At 35.2% G+C, this 18,587-nt stretch overlaps 1 protein-coding gene across 2 annotated transcripts; it reads right to left on the reverse strand.

Moving 5' to 3' along the window:
• Window positions 1-698: 698 nt before the first annotated feature.
• Window positions 699-17,601, reverse strand: MS3_00002064 (uncharacterized protein). Of its 2 annotated transcripts, XM_012942132.3 has the most exons (6): window positions 16,944-17,601; window positions 13,949-14,460; window positions 12,598-13,154; window positions 10,687-11,187; window positions 4,406-9,081; window positions 699-1,759 (listed from the first exon to the last, which is right to left on the reverse strand). In XM_012942132.3, the coding sequence occupies exons 1-5, from the start codon at window positions 17,201-17,203 to the stop codon at window positions 8,410-8,412; spliced, it is 2,502 nt and encodes an 833-aa protein (XP_012797586.2). In that variant the 5' UTR covers window positions 17,204-17,601; the 3' UTR covers window positions 699-1,759; window positions 4,406-8,409. The 2 variants fall into 2 exon arrangements, with proteins under 2 accessions (XP_012797586.2, XP_051075079.1); XM_051209622.1 differs by lacking the exons at window positions 699-1,759; window positions 4,406-9,081 and adding an exon at window positions 10,289-10,600.
• Between the last annotated feature and the right edge of the window lie 986 nt (window positions 17,602-18,587).

The following is an 18,587-nucleotide window of genomic DNA, read 5'->3' on the forward strand; positions in this document are numbered from 1 at the left end:
GCTAGTATTATTCCTAAAGTTTTCACGTCCTTTATTAAAGTCTTAATTCACTCAAAAACAGCTATTTTCTTTAATCTATTATCTCCACAAAGTATTCTGGGAATTTATTGGGAAATTCTTTAAGTTTGACCTAAACCTATATACGCCAGTTTGAATACTTATTAGAAAGAGTAGTAGTGCAATCAGACGATTAAATGTATACCATAAATGTTGTTTGGATAGTGGAATTATTTTAGCTTAGGTTTCCTTCCCATTTTTGTCTTTTTAGATCGTTTTCAGTCAATCTAAATTTAGGCTGAATCGAATGGAGGTGGGAGATAACTGGGTATAAACGACTATCCGTGAGGTGACACTAACAATTAGTTAGTATCTGGATTTCGTTATTTAGCTGATAGACCGGATTTTTACTGACCTGGAAGCTTATCAACACTAATTATTATCAGATAACTAAGAGTATTGTGGATTAAATGACGCTTGAAATGTGGACTGTCAGATTGCTACTGAAAGAGTTATGTCTTTCACAAAAACTGAAGGTCTTGTGTATGATCCTATGTGAGTCATTGAATAGGTGCAAATGAGTATTTGTAAAATGTGACTAAATAAATGTTCACTTCAACTTGGTTTTCGGAGGTTACCTAGGTGAAGTAAACTTATGAAAATAAAGATATCCTACAACTTCAATTTAGTGTGCAAATACTCCTGACTAATGAATATTTAAGTTCACAATGTAAATATATCCAATTATTTATTACTGTTTCGCGAAACAGAGTATATAGGCATTTGAATTTAATAAAATCTTAGCTAGAACCAGGGAACTGGATGTAATCCCGTTTGACTGGTTTCTATCGCTGATCGTCGCAGTCTATAAGAAAGGACAAAAGTCCTCTTGTGACAGTCACAGAGGAACCGGCTTACCTAATATTATATTAGTTTCGATAATACTTTGACGTCTAACAATAGCTTGTTGAGACCAAACCCGAGGAACCAGGCTGGTTTCAAACCTGGAGGTGGCTGTATGGACCAAATACTCACCCTTCGGTAGATTCCAGGAAAATAAATGCTTCTCGACGTCTTACTATAGTTGTATTCTTTGACCTTAAGGCACCATCCGACGATGTCATTGAAAGGCGTACAGAAGTACACCAACCCTGCAAAGGCTCTCTACTCCAACACTACTGGTCTAATCGATAATCAAAATGGATGTACAATCAATATATGATGAGTATATTTTCGACTAGGGTTGTCGTGTTCTGGAGTGAATAAACCTTCACTTGAACCAGTCTTGGTGTTCATACTTCGCGTTGTCGGAATTGCAAAGGGTTCTTCATTTCTTCAAAATTGAGTAATAAGTGGTGCGGATATAACATCATCTTAAGCAACAATGCAAGCATGTTTGGGATGTAGTTTTCTTCCTCCAAACGTAAAATGTTACTTAAGTATCGACCATTTCACTTATCTTGGGAGTCTCATCAGCACTGATTATCTGGTATCTGACGAAATCACAGCACGGATTTAGAAAGTTTGATTGGCTTTTGTCCACTTGAGTTACTTGTGGCATAGGTGAAATATCCATCTTCAAACCAAAGTGCGAGTTTATATCACAGCAGTTCGCTCAGTTCAAGTCGATCGATGTTAAACATATAAAATATGAATGGAGGATATTCGTAGGTTATTAGTATTTAACCACAGGTGTCTTCGAAGCACTGCTCTTGTATTTTGGGACCACGGAGTGAGAAATGGCTGAGTTAGGAATAGGGCACTAGGTAAGACATATAAATAGATTTCAATTAATTAGTTATGTAATGAAAATTGTGGATTTTACGTTGTCTTACGACTTACAAAATATATTATCAGAGAAGCTGAGAGGCCATATAATATGGAGTAATATAAAAAAACACTATAAAGTGTTATGTTATAATTTGTTAATTATAAAAACTCTTTATTGAATACTCTGAAAGGATGTTATTTTGATTAGCTGGAAACTAGTTCCAAACTGTTATCTGAAATATATTTGATTACCAATCCGATACACTACGCAATATATATGGATAAGAATAATGGTTATTAGCATCTCGTCGCTGAATAAATTTTGTTCCTTTTTTTTAAAAAAAAAAAATTAATCTTTAGTATAGACTACAAAGTGTATTTCGTTTTTGCGTCTTTTTACCGACAAAATAAACTTGATTTTTGCTCTTTACTTTTTTCTTCTCACTACAAAAGAGAACTAGTAAGTAACAACAATGAATTTTTTTGCATCTTAAGATTCGAAAAATGTGGAATATAACAAATAATTCTTTTTTTTTTAAAAACAGCAACATTATTCACGTTTATGTTATAAGTCAAAGATACAACATAATACAATTGAGAGATGAGACACTTATGTAAGAAAAGGGGGAGGGTTTGCCTTTTACAAAAAAGAAGAAGATAACATCATACACTTGTCTTTCAGACTATTGATTCAACTGTTACCATTTGGAAACTAGAAATTTATTTGAATTTATGAAACTGAAGTTTGTGATTGAATTTTTTGTATGGTACATACTTAGCTATTCAAAGAAAAATCCATTTCAGTAACTTATGCCAGTGAATTAAATATCGAAACACTTTACTTATCAATAGTAAATATTTTGTTTTTGATTAGCAAGTTGTTGTATTGAAAATATTAACTACGACCATTGTCATGTATATATATATATACTTCTGATTGAGTTTCATTAATGAAGATCAACTGTAGTCACTATTATAAGGGCTCAAGAATCACATGAACTATGTTTTAATTCTAGTTATCAAGAAACAATGAGTAGGAAAATCACATTGGAAGTAACAGTTTCAGATAAACCTAGTTGGCAGATTGAAATTTAAACATCATCAAACTCCATAATCTTCCGTCATTCATTTCCAACTCCTTGAAAAACAAAATTATTTTCTATCGTTTTGTTACATGCCATCTGAGTTTTCCTAAATTAAAAACTTATTAATGACAATGTGGCATTAAACAGACTAATCTTAGTGTTTGCATTCATATATGGTTTGCAATAATAACAATGATAGTAATGATAATATTATTGATAATAAAGATAAATTCGAGTTAAAAGTGAACAGATAGATATCCATTTATGAGAATAGTACAGAATTAAAATTAGATAGTGGTTGGAGGTAGTCGACAGTAAACCCTGGGCCCGTGTTTCGTGCTACTTGTCACTCTTCAGCAAGATGTACCTATAATCTTGAAGGAACTGATGCCCCCTGGCGGATTCGATCCCATGTCAACCAGCTTCACAGTCAGAGACGTTGCCACTGAGCTATCCAGGCCGCGACTGACCTCCTGTAGGACTGAGATGTAATCACAATTGATTGATCACTGGATGGTGATCAATGTCATGTGTGTCAAGTCGTTATTTTAGTGCAGATCAAATTCTATCGACCATGTTACAATATGGCCACCAGTCTAGGTGACTCGACACTGTTTTCAATCTGCACTAAAACAAAGACTTCACACACATGACATTGATTACCACCCAGTGATCAATCAATTGTGACAGAATTAATGTTATAATTACTGATTAAATTAACCAATTATTATCTGGAACTAATGCTTACTAACATTCATTACAAGCTCATTAAGGCATCTGAAAGTATTAACTATTATTATTATTTACAATGTTTATCCGAATTAATCAATTGCCATTTGAACAAATTTAGTACCAAATATTGTTTTATATTTTCTGCATTACATGTACGTGTTAAATTTAAGTTTGGTTGATAATTGTTTGTTCAGACAAATCAATAGAAATAATTAAGTATAATTATAAGAACGAATAATCAGAATTAAGAAATACAACTTTTAAGATTTTGGTGTATAATACAAAAATAAATAACTTTTATATGAACAGTAAAACTACCTTTGTATAGTGCTAATAACATTTAGAATATAATAGTAAAAAGTTGATTATTTAATCATAGTGTAGAAATATATCAAATAATTAATTGTTTCCAGGTTTTCAATGGTGGTCTAACATCAATCGGTTCATGATCTCAATCAAAAACTTAATAATCTCCACAAACACTAAACTGAAAATAATTAATTATTTTAACATAGATTGTATAAAATGGATAAATTAACACTTTCGGATTCTGAATAGTGCTAATTAAATTTTTAAGCAAAATTCATTGATTCATATCCTTAATAAGCATTTTCACGTCATAATTGATGTTGATTTGTGATGAATACACACTAACTCTAATTAAGTACAATATTGTGACACTTGGAATTTTATCTAAGTTCTTATAATCAGTTTGAGAAAATGGATAATCAATGTCAATATTGGCAAATTTGTTTATTTTTTTTCGATTTATGGACAGATTAACCTGTAAAAGACTTTAAGTAACTCAGTTAAAAACTTACGATTTTTTTAAAATTATTGTTTTCTTTTCCATAAACTATCCATTTAAATAATTTGTTTTTGGCTGACTAAGAACGGCATGGATATTAGTTACAGTTGTTTTAAGCACATCAAGATCAAATCTTCGAAAGAGATCAATGCCTGTTACTCCACGCGGCGGACCATAGGCCGCCCACCAGCACTCTCCATCCAACTCTGTCCTGGGCAAGCTTTCCAATTGTTATTTATCCTTTTCATATCTGCTTCTATTCTCCGACGAAATGTGTTCTTTGGGCTTCCTCTTCTCCGTTTCCATTCACGATTCCAAGTTAGGGCTGACCTCGCCATGCAGTTTGATGATTTCCTTAATGTGTGTTTTATCCACTTCCGACATCGTTTCTTAATTTCCTCTTCAGCTGAAAGTTGGTTTGTTCTCTCCCACAGTAGGCTGTTGTTAATGCTATCCGACCAACAGACATTGATTATCTTTTGTAGACAATTGTTCATAAATACTTTCCTGATGATGGTTGTTGTAGTTCTCCACGTTTCAGCTTCGTACAGTAAAATTGTCTTGACGTTAGTGTTGAAGATTCTCACTTTAATATTGGCTGACAGTTGTTTTGAGTTCCATATGTTCTACAATTGTAGGAATAGGGACCTTGCTTTACCAATCCTCGCTTTTAAGTCTGCGTGAGATCCTCCTTGTTCATCGATGATGCAACCCAGATACGTGATTGTGTTTGTGTTCTATGTGCTGTATTTGAGGATCTTGCCTTTCCCTTGTGTATGTTGAGGCCTACTGATGCAGAGAATGCTGCAACACTGGTTGTCTTCAACTGTATTTGTTCATGTGTATGTAATACAAGGGCCAGGTCATCTGTGAAGTTCAAACTGTTTAGTTGCATCCAAACTGTCCATTTTATTCTGTGCTTCCCCTCAGATGTTGAGGTCCTCATAATCCAGTCAACACCATAAAAAAGAGGAAGGGGGAGAGTAAATAGCCTTGTCCGACACTGGCCTTCACTTAGAATGCGTACGCCTGAACACCGATTACCACGACGCGCAATGATGACTAGTGTTGGCGATGGTTGGAAGAAAGTCAGGGTGGCCAGAGGAAAACGTGGCATCAGTGCTTGAAGTCACTAACTTCTGGTCTGAGCCATGTTGGTAGATGTAGACTACTTGGTTGGGGTCCACGCGACTATCGCAATCAATGGTTGGAGACTGGGTGACATGACTCAGAATCGATCACGATGGCGTCGGTCTATACACTCTCTGTCTTACCTTAAACTATGAGACTGAAATTGATTCATACCTTTCTTTCTACGAACTAATTCTTTCTTCCTGGACTATATCCTTATACACAATCTTTCTTTTATATATTACATCCATTGAACTAACTACTTCTATGAATTGGGTGTTCGTCTTGTTGTGCTAATGAGGTAACGGAACTTGGACCGATGCATATATGTGCCTGGTCCTACGTTGTAGCTGACTGACTGACTAGAATGCGTCTGTCAGCTGTCCTCCATGCACAACGTTGCAGTGTGGTCCTTTATATGAATTCCGAATGATGTTGACGATTTTCTTAGCTACTCACACAATATTGTTGAAGAAGGTTCCATAAAGTTCTCTTATCCACACTGTCAAACGCCTTCTCATAGTTAAGGAAGTTGATGTATAGTGACGAGTTACATTCAATTGATTGTTCGACGATGATCTATAGTGTCACGATCTAGTCTGTGCACTACCGTCCAGTGCTTTAAGGTTTTTCAAGGTGGTTTAGCTTTAATCGACTCATGAATTCAACTACTGAATCAATATTTATTAGACAATATTATTATTGGTGTTAATGGTAGTATTGATAACAGTAGTATTATTAACAATGACATATCAACATTCAAGTTTTATCTGTGAAATATTGTGTAAAATATAAACAAGAGAAAGCAAACAAAAGGAATATACGAAACATGCAATTTAAATGAAGGAAGACTTGAAGAAACTCTCTTATCACAGACTTTGTCTAGACCTTTTCTTTGAAATACATAAACACACATTATTTGTGCAGGTATGTATATAAATGTACGTGTGTGTGTGCACTCATGATCAATTACACAATACATTTCGACAACATTCAATTTAATCAAGGAAGACAGCTGATTTACTAGCTAATAACAAATTATTGTCGAAAAAAGCAATAAAAATTTTAAGAAATAATTGAACATCACTTAATCAAATAGACACAATGAAATCAATGAGACCCTGAACAAGAAAAAGAAAAAAAGATCCGATTGAAGTTTCATTTCTTTGTAGTGTTATTTGTTTATCTATGAAGTAGAATTTATGAAATTGAGCTGTGAATCGAAGAAATTATATATGCATATACACCATGAATATGATGTATTTATTTATAGAAGACATATAAACATATGTATGTATATACGTGTAAGTGAATGTGAATAGATGGGTATTTGTGTATAAAATGATATAATACATAGGAATGAAATGCATGATAAATGACAAAATATGTTAGAAAACTAGAATTCATGCTCTGAATAATAAATCCTTATTTTTCATGTTGAAAGTTTCTTCTTTTTTTTAAAAAAAAACAACGAACAAAAGAAATCAAGAATACATACATAATTCTAGACAAATTATTATTATATCTTAAGAAATGAAAGACAATGGTAATGATGGAAGAAGACAATAAATGAGCACAAATAAAGAATAACGAGGAAATGAACAAAAAAACGAACTGATAGTGATTACCTAAAAATGACAATAACAATTATAATAATCAATTTGTGTGTTTTCTCACCAGGAAAAGTTTATCTGCGCCATGTATAGTGTCAATGATGATTTATTATACATATGTAAGTAAAATAACAATGATAACAACCATAAACATAAAATAAAGTTTGAAAAAATAGATCCCCATGTAATTTGTTCGGTCGAGAAAAAAAAGAAGCAATGGAAATAATAATAATAATAAAAATAATAGACAATGAAAGTGACATATGTAAAACCGGTATGTTTGACACAGGTGATTGAGTGAGCGTATAAAAAGAGGCTGAAGGAAGGTAATATCTTTGGCTTTTGAGAAAAAAAACAAGAGAAGTGAGAGTAAAAAATAGTAAATATGGCCTTAGATAATTGATCAATTTGACTGGATTGAAACAAATAGCTCTCACCGTGTTTGTATACAAATGTATGTTAGGTGGGGACTAAACGATACTTTGTTTCATTTTTACCAACAATAACCACAATGTCAAGATAGAAACGAGACCAGAACAGATGAATTTCAATGGAATGTGAAAAGAAAGACCGGTGTTTACAAATATGATTAGAAATAGTGATGAGGATAGGGACAACACACTTGGTAACATGCTAACAACAACAATTATGATGTCGGTAGTATTTCAATGATTTGTCCATCAAACAAAAAAGAATCAAAATATGGTACTTTAATAAGACAGAGAAGAAAAAGAAATGATAGTATGTATAGGATAATGAATAAATTCATGGAATAGTTTATAGTTGAAATGCACAGTATATTAGATGAAAATATTTGTGCAGACTAGCACTTCTCTCTGAATGGAGATTTTATTCGAACTCCTTAAATAAAAAATTATGAATTAATATGATGAATTATACGTGGAAACGATGAATAAAAACGCCTGTATTAAAACAAAAGCAGTAACAACAATAATGGCACATGTGATATGGTTAGATAGATCTACATATGTATGTGTGTGCATACATACATAAAACCAATGAAATGAACCGGTTGTTTTATTCATTTACATAATATGAATGAATGTGTATTTTTGTGGATTTGTTTTAATTCAGTTTAGAGATCGTGCAAAAATAAGTGACGATATTATTATTGATGATTATTGAGAAAAAAAGCAGATAATACAAGAAAGATCGAAAAATTACTCAGAGAATTAAATTTGTATTATAAGGTCGTAAGATTAAGGGATGCTTAGAATACTTTTAAAAAAATACTCTAGTTATATAGATATATTCATTGACCAGTTAAATTTTTATAAGGAACAGTCGAATTATCCGATAATTTTCCAGAGATAGAACTTGAAATTGACCAACTACTTGAAGTCATAGGCGGGAGAGTTACATCAGATGAGCATGCTGGTGAACAAATGACACACATTTCAGCTACATTAGGTTCAAGAGGTTGTCGGCTACATTTTTCCGCTGGGAGATTACGGTTACTTAGTCCTTGAGCATGTTTAGACACTGAGCATGGATTTGGAAAACGTCGACACGCTTTTTTCCATTTGCACTGATTACACCATTGATCTCTATTTTCAATCCCGTAAACTTTACGACATTTACGAACATCGATACGTCCACTAGTAGTTGATGGTGGTAAACCAACACGTAAAGGTATGCCACTGATTGAATCTCTGTAATCCAACTTTCGAGGTTGTGAAACGAAAGAATTACAGTTAACTTGGAATTTCAATGTTTTACTTGTTTCAACATTTGTTTTCATTGAAGCTTCATTGGTTGAGGTGTTCAACTGAATGGTGTACCCTTGTTCAACTGTGTGAGAAGTTTCCGGCCGAAGAAACTCTCCAGACTTAGATTTTCGACTTCTGGGTGGGAAATATACATGATGAAGCATTTCGGCACTACCACTGGGGTATGATAAGGAGGTCGTTTGTAATTCCTTAGGCTGAAATGGATGGGAAATAATACAAGGAAATATATTATTCATTTGAAGAGCAACATGCAAATAGTTAACAAAATGTTGTATTTTTTAGCTGGAGATAAATGCTTTTTTCATTAGTAACTGTCATGTTACTGATATTTATACTAATGGCCGTTAACTAAATAAACATAATACTTTTATTGTTAATTACTAATCGAAAAAACACTATTAGGCGTAATTTAAGGGGATATTTTTATTTGATCGTGTCTCATGTAACTATTAAGCAATACTATTACACAATATAATTAATACATTGATTAGCAATTTAATTTAAACTACCTCGAGTTATTCTCTACTCTAACTATCGATGAGCTATAAAGGTGAATAGCCCCCAAATGCCCTGGTATGGCCGAGAGTGGGGAGAGTCAGCTCTCCCCCTCGAAATGCTCTTACATGGCCACGCGTATATAGCCTCTGCCAGGGAAGTCCTACTCACTGCCTTCTCGTGGCAGGGGTGTTGTTTACGAAATTGAGGACGAAGAGCAAACGTCCGACGCTTTAACTGGGTTGGTGGACATGGAGGGTCCACCCAGGGGAGTTGGAAAACCCTGATTCTAAACCAATGTTACACATGGGCTCCAGTATCCTGAAGGAACAAGTGGCATAGAAACCAACCGTTCGTCACTGGCTTCCATGGGACTGCATCTCCTTACGTTGCTCCACTGCCTTGCGGATCAGACCTGTAGGTCGAAGGCTCGGGGAGTGGCCCTCTAAGAAAACCACCTGCTTTGGTTTGGGCACCCGGGCAGTAGCACAGCCCTCACACATAGTAAATGAGATTTGCGTGGCGCATATGTATTTGGTGCCTCCTTGTACCAATATCTATGTGTTAAAATAAATAAATAAATAAATAAACAACGAAGACTTTACCTACTGCCTCATACTGATAAAATGATAAGAAATTCATGGAGAATTGCACAGTAATTCGATGTGACCTTGAGTATCAGCTGGTGAAAACGCGATTATGATGAGAGAGATTTAAGTTTTCACTTATGGTTTAAAAATTACAACTAAATGAAACTTTTATTAATTGACGGCAGTCGCATTTTTGAGGCGTTTTGATAGTCGCAAACCCAATATCACGATAGGGTCATTATATATATATATATATATATATATATATATATATATATATATATATATATATATATATATATATATATATTACAGATCTTGTGAAGGGAATACACTGGAACAAGTAGCTGTCAGGACAATAGACTAGCCAAGTTTATAAGATTAAAATAATTTTAAAATATGGATGGTAGTTACATTAGTTTGAGTAGACAAATGAAGCGATGCATTTCGAAATGAATAATTTTTAAATTCAGGGTAATATTTTTCAAGTATTACCTTAGCGAGCTGAACATTTCTCGTGAGTACTGCTACGACATTGCTATAATTTTAGCATGAACAGTGTGCACACAACCAACCAAAAAAGCAACACCTCAACGAAGGTCGTGGACGTATGAAATTAAAATCCCATCTAGAGGTGATCATGTATTCATAGAATATACGGGCTAGGAATGACACATTATAAATAAAAATTAAGTAAGAACAATAGTAACTCACATGGTCAACATTTATATGACTCGGACAACTTTCAGAAAAGTATGAACCTGATTCTGAAGGACGTGGGAACATATTATGAGCTTCACTTAAATTATGTGTTGGACTGTCTATCAATGATACAGGACTTAAGCTATCCGTAAATCCAACACAAGACAAGTGTCTACGTACAGGAACTGTACATCCAGTATTTGGTTGTTCTTTATTTTCATGTAGCATTGACGAATGACTTCTAGAGTAGACTGGATCTGCACCATAATAAACTTCATTGGTTGTCGGTGTTGAAGGCACACTAGTGGGTGAATACATTATAGAACTGAATGCTTGTTTTAATCCATCTAAAAGCATACTTCTTTGACAATCTTGATTACATTCAATACGACTATGAGCCAATATGGAAGACAATAACTGAAAACTCACTGAACCACGTTCGTTAATTAATGATGGAAGAATTTGTTGAGCATAAACAAGAGGATTCGATGAAGGTTCGGAACTGGTGAAAATCTAAAGTGAATTTCGAAAAAAACACGGAAATACAACTAGTAGATAGGTATTTATGAAATGTAAGGAGTATAGCATAGAGCTTATTTAGACTTGAGTATGAATAAGATTATGGCTTAAATTTAGCTAACAAATCAAATGCATCGATATTGATTGATGGAAAGGGATTGAAATCTGCAAACCCATGGATCATAACCAGTGACGACAGCGACTAAATTTGTTGAATGTTCTTAAGACAAGTACGTTAGTCAGTTAAAACTGACGAGACGAAGCCAAGAATGAATCAAGGATACAGTTTTAGAAAAAGTAACGTGATGAAAAACGAATAGATTGAAAGTAACATTTTCAGTATATTGAGCGGTATGTGTCACCAATCACCAGTTCTAACTATTTCCGTAATCATAATCGGCAATAAGGCTACATCCAACCAAACGTATTATCACACAATATAACTCAATGAACTGCCACCATACTACACCAATTTTACTAGATAAAATGAAGTGGTATTTAGTCATGTTTAAAAACACCTGACCACAGAATTCGGTTCCAATTAAAGACTTCCTCAATCGATTAGATCAAATTTAACCTTAAACACCACTTACTAGATGGATCCATCACTGTTGACACACAATCAAATGCTTGAAGGCTTCCTTAATAATCTTACCTCATAACCTAATAGAGCATTTGATAGTAATAATATTTGAAGAGATATCTAACTGATAACAAAAAGTAAAATTCAACAAATCCTAACTGTAAGTCGAGCATGTTGTATAGAATTTTTCGGCTACCAGATAACAATAAAGCAGATAGAACCTTAAGGCAAAAGAAAAAAACACATGTCTTCGTAAATTATCTTTGAATGAAATAATAATATAGAGTTCATTTCCACTGACAAGGTTGGCTAATGACATTTTAACCGAGCGGTACTCACCGGATTCTAGGTCAAAAGGTGAGTGCTAAAAATTAATTCAGATCTGGTGGATGGAGATCAAACAATGAACCTAACGATACTTTTCAAATCAAGTAAAAATATATTAGGGGAGATCAGTTCACAATAAGATTCACACGAGGGTACCGAATTTACAACTATTTTATTATTATTTCAAATAATTTAATTGTTAAGGAAAAACTTGAGCGGTAACTCCTAAGATCCTAGATTACATGACTTTTTTTAAAAAAATAGGTGGAGTTAAATGGACATACATACTGCTTTAACAATGGATAAACAAGTTATTAATCTATTAATCTAAATTCATACTAGTTCATATTAAGAAATCTTACACTTGGAATTCAATAATATTAAAATCGTCAAGAACAAAAATAACGGTCTGAAATGCTTAATTTTGTAATATCATAATTCGACGAATTTTAAAATTAATATCGGTTAACATTAATAATTAGTAATAAACTTACATCACTCTTAGGATCCAACGATGTGTGGATAAAATTGGGAGAAATAACACAAGTATTTTCAAAAATTGGGTCAAGATGAGACGAATTTGCGTTATTTGAATCCCCTTGAAATGATTTACAATCACAGGGTGATATCTTATCCCGGACAAACTCTAGTGAATTTTGTGCGCCCAAATTAGGGAAACATTTTGGACATGTAGATGAAGGGTTCGGAAGACAATACTGTGATCCATCTTGTTGTTGATGCGGTTCAGTGATCATGAAACGAGTTGATTGGTAATTTGAAACAACAGTTTCTCTATTTACTGGGACTAAACTTGATTTGGGGCATAAACAAACACTACTAGATGGTGAAGGCATGCTGGTTTCCGAACTTGTTTCAATTACTGAAAAATGAGCCTGTTCAAAACATGTTGGAGAGTAAACAGATGGTTGAGGGCGATCTTCAGAATGTTCTTGAGCATAGTCCCCTTCACATGTATTTGATGATGCCAATAATGTTTTCATAGTTTCTTTGAGTTCATTTATGTCTACTTTCTCCCAAGTGCTAGCTGAAACTAGTAAGCAGAAAAATACTTGAAACAAATCGATACTTTTAACAAGCAGATAAACAGTTAATGAACAGTAAAAACGACTATAGTCTGGATTTGGTACAGTGTAACATTCAATTCACTGTAGATGCATTGATAAAGACACCGACTCGTAGCTGAAAGTTGTCTGTAGTCAGTTAATCTTCGAAGTTTCGTCAGAACTAAGTGATTATTACGTTTTGCCGTGAAAAAAGCATGAAAATTTAAGACAGTTTAAGTGTAAAATGACTAAGATGCTAATCAATAACCGCGAGCAGTAAATGCAAAATAAAAGATCTCTTTCAAGATTTTCCTCTTCAGCAGCAAATCAGAGTAGGAATTGGAACACTGTTTAAGTTGGTTGAACAAGGATTGAGATGCTCAAATTAAATTTTGCGACTCAAATTGATATAACATTCAGGAACAAAAGTACTGGAATCGCAGTAGTATCTGGTATGATACAACGACAAGGGCAGTGATTCTAGTGATTTGGAAAATGAAGAGAATTTTGACATTATTACTAGTTATTAATAAATGCTTAGAATAAACGAGAAAAATATCAGACATTTGTTGGATGTTGAGTGCTTCTAAGCTTTAATGGGACTGTTGTTGGGTAAATTGATATTGGATGATGTGCACGAAAAAAATTTGACTGACGAATGGAATAAAATCTAATATGTTCCTTGAACAGATGAATAACATAACATTTACCAGGTAGTTAATATACTGTATTACATATGGAAAAATAAATTCACAAATGTGTCATGAAATCCGAAACTCACATTCAGATGTATTAGGAGAAATAGACTCAATCCAGTGCAAAACAGCTTCAATCACATAATCTGTTGAGGCTTGATTTCGGAAACTTGTGGTTTGAGATGGAATGGAGGTTCGCTTTACTTCAAGAGGTGAGTCTTCATCATGTGTTTTTACCAGTCCTTTAGAAGATAGCTCTGGTTGGGAAGAAAACGTGTCCCAACGTTTGTGAAAGCAGTTATCACTGTTCGAGGAACCTACCCTCTGAGTCACCAGATGTGTTACAGATGAGGGATCCATGGACCCACGAGAAGGGAGACTGGTACCAAGTGTTGACTTGTGCGGGTAGGGATTATTATCGGCAAATGTCCTATGAGACGAAACATCGAAATGTCCTGCAGGTTCTCTAGGGATATTCACATCAGTTACATCTGAGGAGCCCAGAATCGGTGAAAGACCGAATGAGGCTGTAGAATTTGATGGCAGACCAGACAAAGTAGTCATTTTTTCAAAAGATGACCCTTCATCAATAGATGCTCTAAAATAAATAGTGATTACAAAATCAATGTCAGACGAATGATATCAGCTATTACAGCTTAAAAAAGGGAAATGCAAACGAAACGACTACGTAGACAAACAAGAAAAACAGTATCATAAGGTCAATCAGTCAGTTAAAATGTAGGACCAGACACATATATGCATCGGTTCAAGTTGCCATACCTCATTAACACAACAAGATGAACACCGGATTCATAGTAGTTAAATCAATGGTCGTAATACATAAAAGAAAGATTGTGTATAAGGATATAGTACAGGACGAAAGAATTAGTGCATAGAAAGAAATATATGAAGCGATTTTAATCACTTACTTTAAGGGAAGACAGAAAGTGTATACACCGAAGACATTGTGATCGATTCTGAGTCATGTCACCCAGTCTCCAACCATTGATTGCAATAATCGTGTGGACCCCAGCCAAGTAGTCTACATCTACCAACATGACTCAGACCAGAAGTTAGTGACTTCAAGCATTGATGCCACGTTTTGGTTTGATCGCCACTAACTTCCTTCTAACCATCGCCAACACTAGTCATCATTGTGCATCGTGGTAAACGGTGTTCAGGCATACGCAACACATGGCCCAACCATCTCAGTCGATGAAGATTCACAACCTCATCAACTGATTTACCATCATTCCTTAATACCATGCGTCTAACCTCACTATTACTTACCCGGTTATCCTAGCAGATGCGAGCAATATTTGTAAGACATTTGTGATCTAACACTAGTAGCTTAAGAGTATTTTCGACTCTTAATGGTCATGTTTCGCAGCCGTAAAGTAAAACAGAACGAACTGCTGCTCAGTATACTCGTCCCTTAATTGATAGACGGATATCCCGCCTTCACCGTAGGTGACGTAACTTGGCAAAAGCCAAACGAGCTTTCTGATTCCATCCAGTGATTTCACCAGACACCAACCCATTCGGGCTGATCAGACTTCCAAGATAAGTGAAGTTGTCAACGCGTTCAACTACTTCACTTCCTATCCGTTGTTCAAGTGTTGACGCAGACCAGTTCTGAAGCAACAACTTGCATTTAGAGGGAGAGAAGGGCATCCCAAACGTTCTGGCATTGTTGCTTAGTTTTGCCAAAACACTGCATTTTATCAGCGTCTTCACCAAACAGGACTATATCATCTGCGTATTCTAAGTCGATAAGTGGACCTCCTGGAAGGAGATCAATGCTCGAGAATTCGGTCGACGAGAACGTTATTTCCGTCAGGTCTATAATTAAGTTAAACAAAAACGGAGAAAGTGGACAGTCTGGACGGACGCTACTTGAGGTCGCAAAAGCAGGTAACATACGCCAGTAACATAAATATGATACATTTGCATATTGGTCGGATTTACCGTAACTTACAACGAACATAATGAAGGAAATTCACAATGGAGCAAAAATGTGGTAGAGTATAACCACATATTTGAGGACAATCTGAAAGTCATAGCACTTTGTGCCTAAATATCATCTGTCTTCGTTTAGTTCAAGTAGCTAAATATGATGATTATCCGTAATGAAAGATAGATGGCTGTTAGCCGAGTATGGGAACTTATGCTTGATTACGAAGTTGTACTAGGAAACTAAGGATTTAAGAACGAACCCAATAATATCGGTACTATTTGATTTAAGAATTAATTTATGATGAATGAGACCATGGTCTATGTTATAACCCAAAGGTACATTAGGTCAGTCGATTACTAACAAACTAATAGGAATCATGAGAATTGAAAGCAGTTGCTATACGCCAAGTAGTATTGGGTGGGCTAGTGTTACCACTAATAAACATTGTTTCAGAAAATTCGAACACTAATCCATCTAAATGACTTTTTAATTGTTCAAGTAAGTATTGAGGCACTAAATCAATATATGAAGTCACTGACTGTCGGTCTGATTTATAACGGTGAATATGGACTGTTTGAATTTTACGGGAAACTTCTGACCAATTCTTATCGTCCAAGCCGAAATAACCCGTAATCAGTAGCAATGCGTTGATAAGTTTGTCTACTACTTTATAAATCTTGAGTTTTTGAATTATTTCACACTTTTCATTCCTGGGGGCATTAAATACATATGCGCCACACAGTAATAATAAGGCTAGTAGTAATCATTGATTTGTGTCTTTCGCCCATATTCTTGGAATTGGTCTCTTCTCTTCGAACTAAATTATCTACGCCCAACCTTTTACTATTATGTGGCTTTTGACGCTTCCCTATATATCCTGGTAATGATCTCTAGAGATAGTGAAACTGTGTGATAAGTTAGGCCATTTTACAATTTTGCCAGGTCTCAAGACTTGGCAGACAAGATTTTAATATTATTAAGTCAATAGTTGAATAAGTCTAAAAGACTTGCCACTAGAATTGCACCGGGTAGAGATCGCTATAAACTGGGTTTATTAGGTTAACTCACTTCCCACGAAGATACTTAAATGATTACAAAAAAGACCAGTCAGGTGGGACACTCACCTAGATGGTACATCGATGAATAATGGATAAGAAAAGGAGTCCGAAATAGTGGCCTCGCATTTTGTAGGGAAAGCTGTAATACTGTGTGTATTCGGGGGAATTTCATCACATCCAATCAGGTCACTATCCCATTCGTCTTCTGTCGGTGGAGTTAAGATTGACTGTTGAGGCGTAGAAGGTAGAATATCTTCAAGACCACGAGTGACAAGTCTAGAGCCACCATCAGCTGGTCGTACAGTGAACATATTAAGTTCAGGCATACAATGCACTACTTGTCCATAGCACACTGTGCCACCATACCGTATCCAAACACGAGTGCCTGGTTGAGGCGTAGAGGGCCACCTCTTCAGAAAACGCTGTCCATCCCCCACATTGTAGAAGCGTCCTGACTCTTCCGAGGAAGAGGCGACCCCAAATGAACGAGAACCTTCAGCAGTGCTACTTGTACAAGCTCCAAAGCCTGATGTATCCTCTGCAATCGGAGGGATTGAATCTTGGTGTCTCCGCAATTTGAAGGACAGAAAGTAATTGTAAATAATCTAAACAACTAAGCTGCTCGTAATATTTGTGACTTCCAAGATCCAAGATGAGATGGAAATGTAAACATTGCACTTATATGTAGAAAATTAACGAATGACCTTGATAGAACAAATCTCCCTCTTTATTCTATGCCCAATATGTTACTTTGAAGCTCAACAAGTAGTTTGTTCTAGGCTCGTCTTCAGTCCTCAGTCTTCAATAATAAGGATAGGAGGTCTATTGACCTATATTAATCCTTGCAGTTTGTAATACTGTGCAGGTACAATCTCGTTTTGAATATATCAACAGAAGGTGCTGATATTACGTGCTCCGGTAGAGAATTCCAGTAATTCACTACTCGGTGTGAGAAAAGAAACTCCAGACGTAAACGGTTTGATCACCGTTTTTGAACTTTCTTCGAATGTCCCATCAAATGATCAGTCCTGCACGGAAGTAAAAGACAAGACATGTTTACCAAGGTCATCGTTCAGTATACTATAAGCCAATATTAGATCACCCCGTACTCTACGGTAATATAACGGAAACTAGTTAAGATGTCTCAGTTTGTCTTCATAAGATAGGCCAGATAAACCTTGTACCATCTTAGTAGCTCGTTGTTGGACTCTTTCTAGCATATCTACTTCATACTTGAAACAAGGACACGCTGCTTGAATCCCGTATTCTAAATGTGGTCGCACATGAATCGAAGATAATAATCTAAACATTTCATCATCTAAATACTGGAAAGACCTACGAATTGACCATAACACCCTGTAGCCTTTTGCAGCAGCAGCCTTGCAGTGACTAATGGTTTTGAGATCATTGCTTAATATGACTCCTAAAGCTAGCACGAATCCACGTAGTGCATAGTCATACGATTCATCAGAGTTATTTAACTGCATCACTACACTCTTATTAGGATTTACTTCTAGTGACCATCTGTCTAACCATGTCACCAATGAGCTAAGATCATTTTGTATTACTATTCTATCCGACATACTGTGTATGGGTCCCCAAATTTTTATGTCATCAGCGAACATATGATTTTGCTACAGTTGGTAATTCATTTACATAAAGTAAAAAGAGAAGAGGACCTAGGATTGTGCCTTGGGAAACTCCACATTT

Source organism: Schistosoma haematobium, chromosome 1 (genome assembly GCF_000699445.3).
Source record: "Schistosoma haematobium chromosome 1, whole genome shotgun sequence".
In the NCBI taxonomy this organism is placed as follows: Eukaryota; Metazoa; Platyhelminthes; class Trematoda; order Strigeidida; family Schistosomatidae; genus Schistosoma; species Schistosoma haematobium.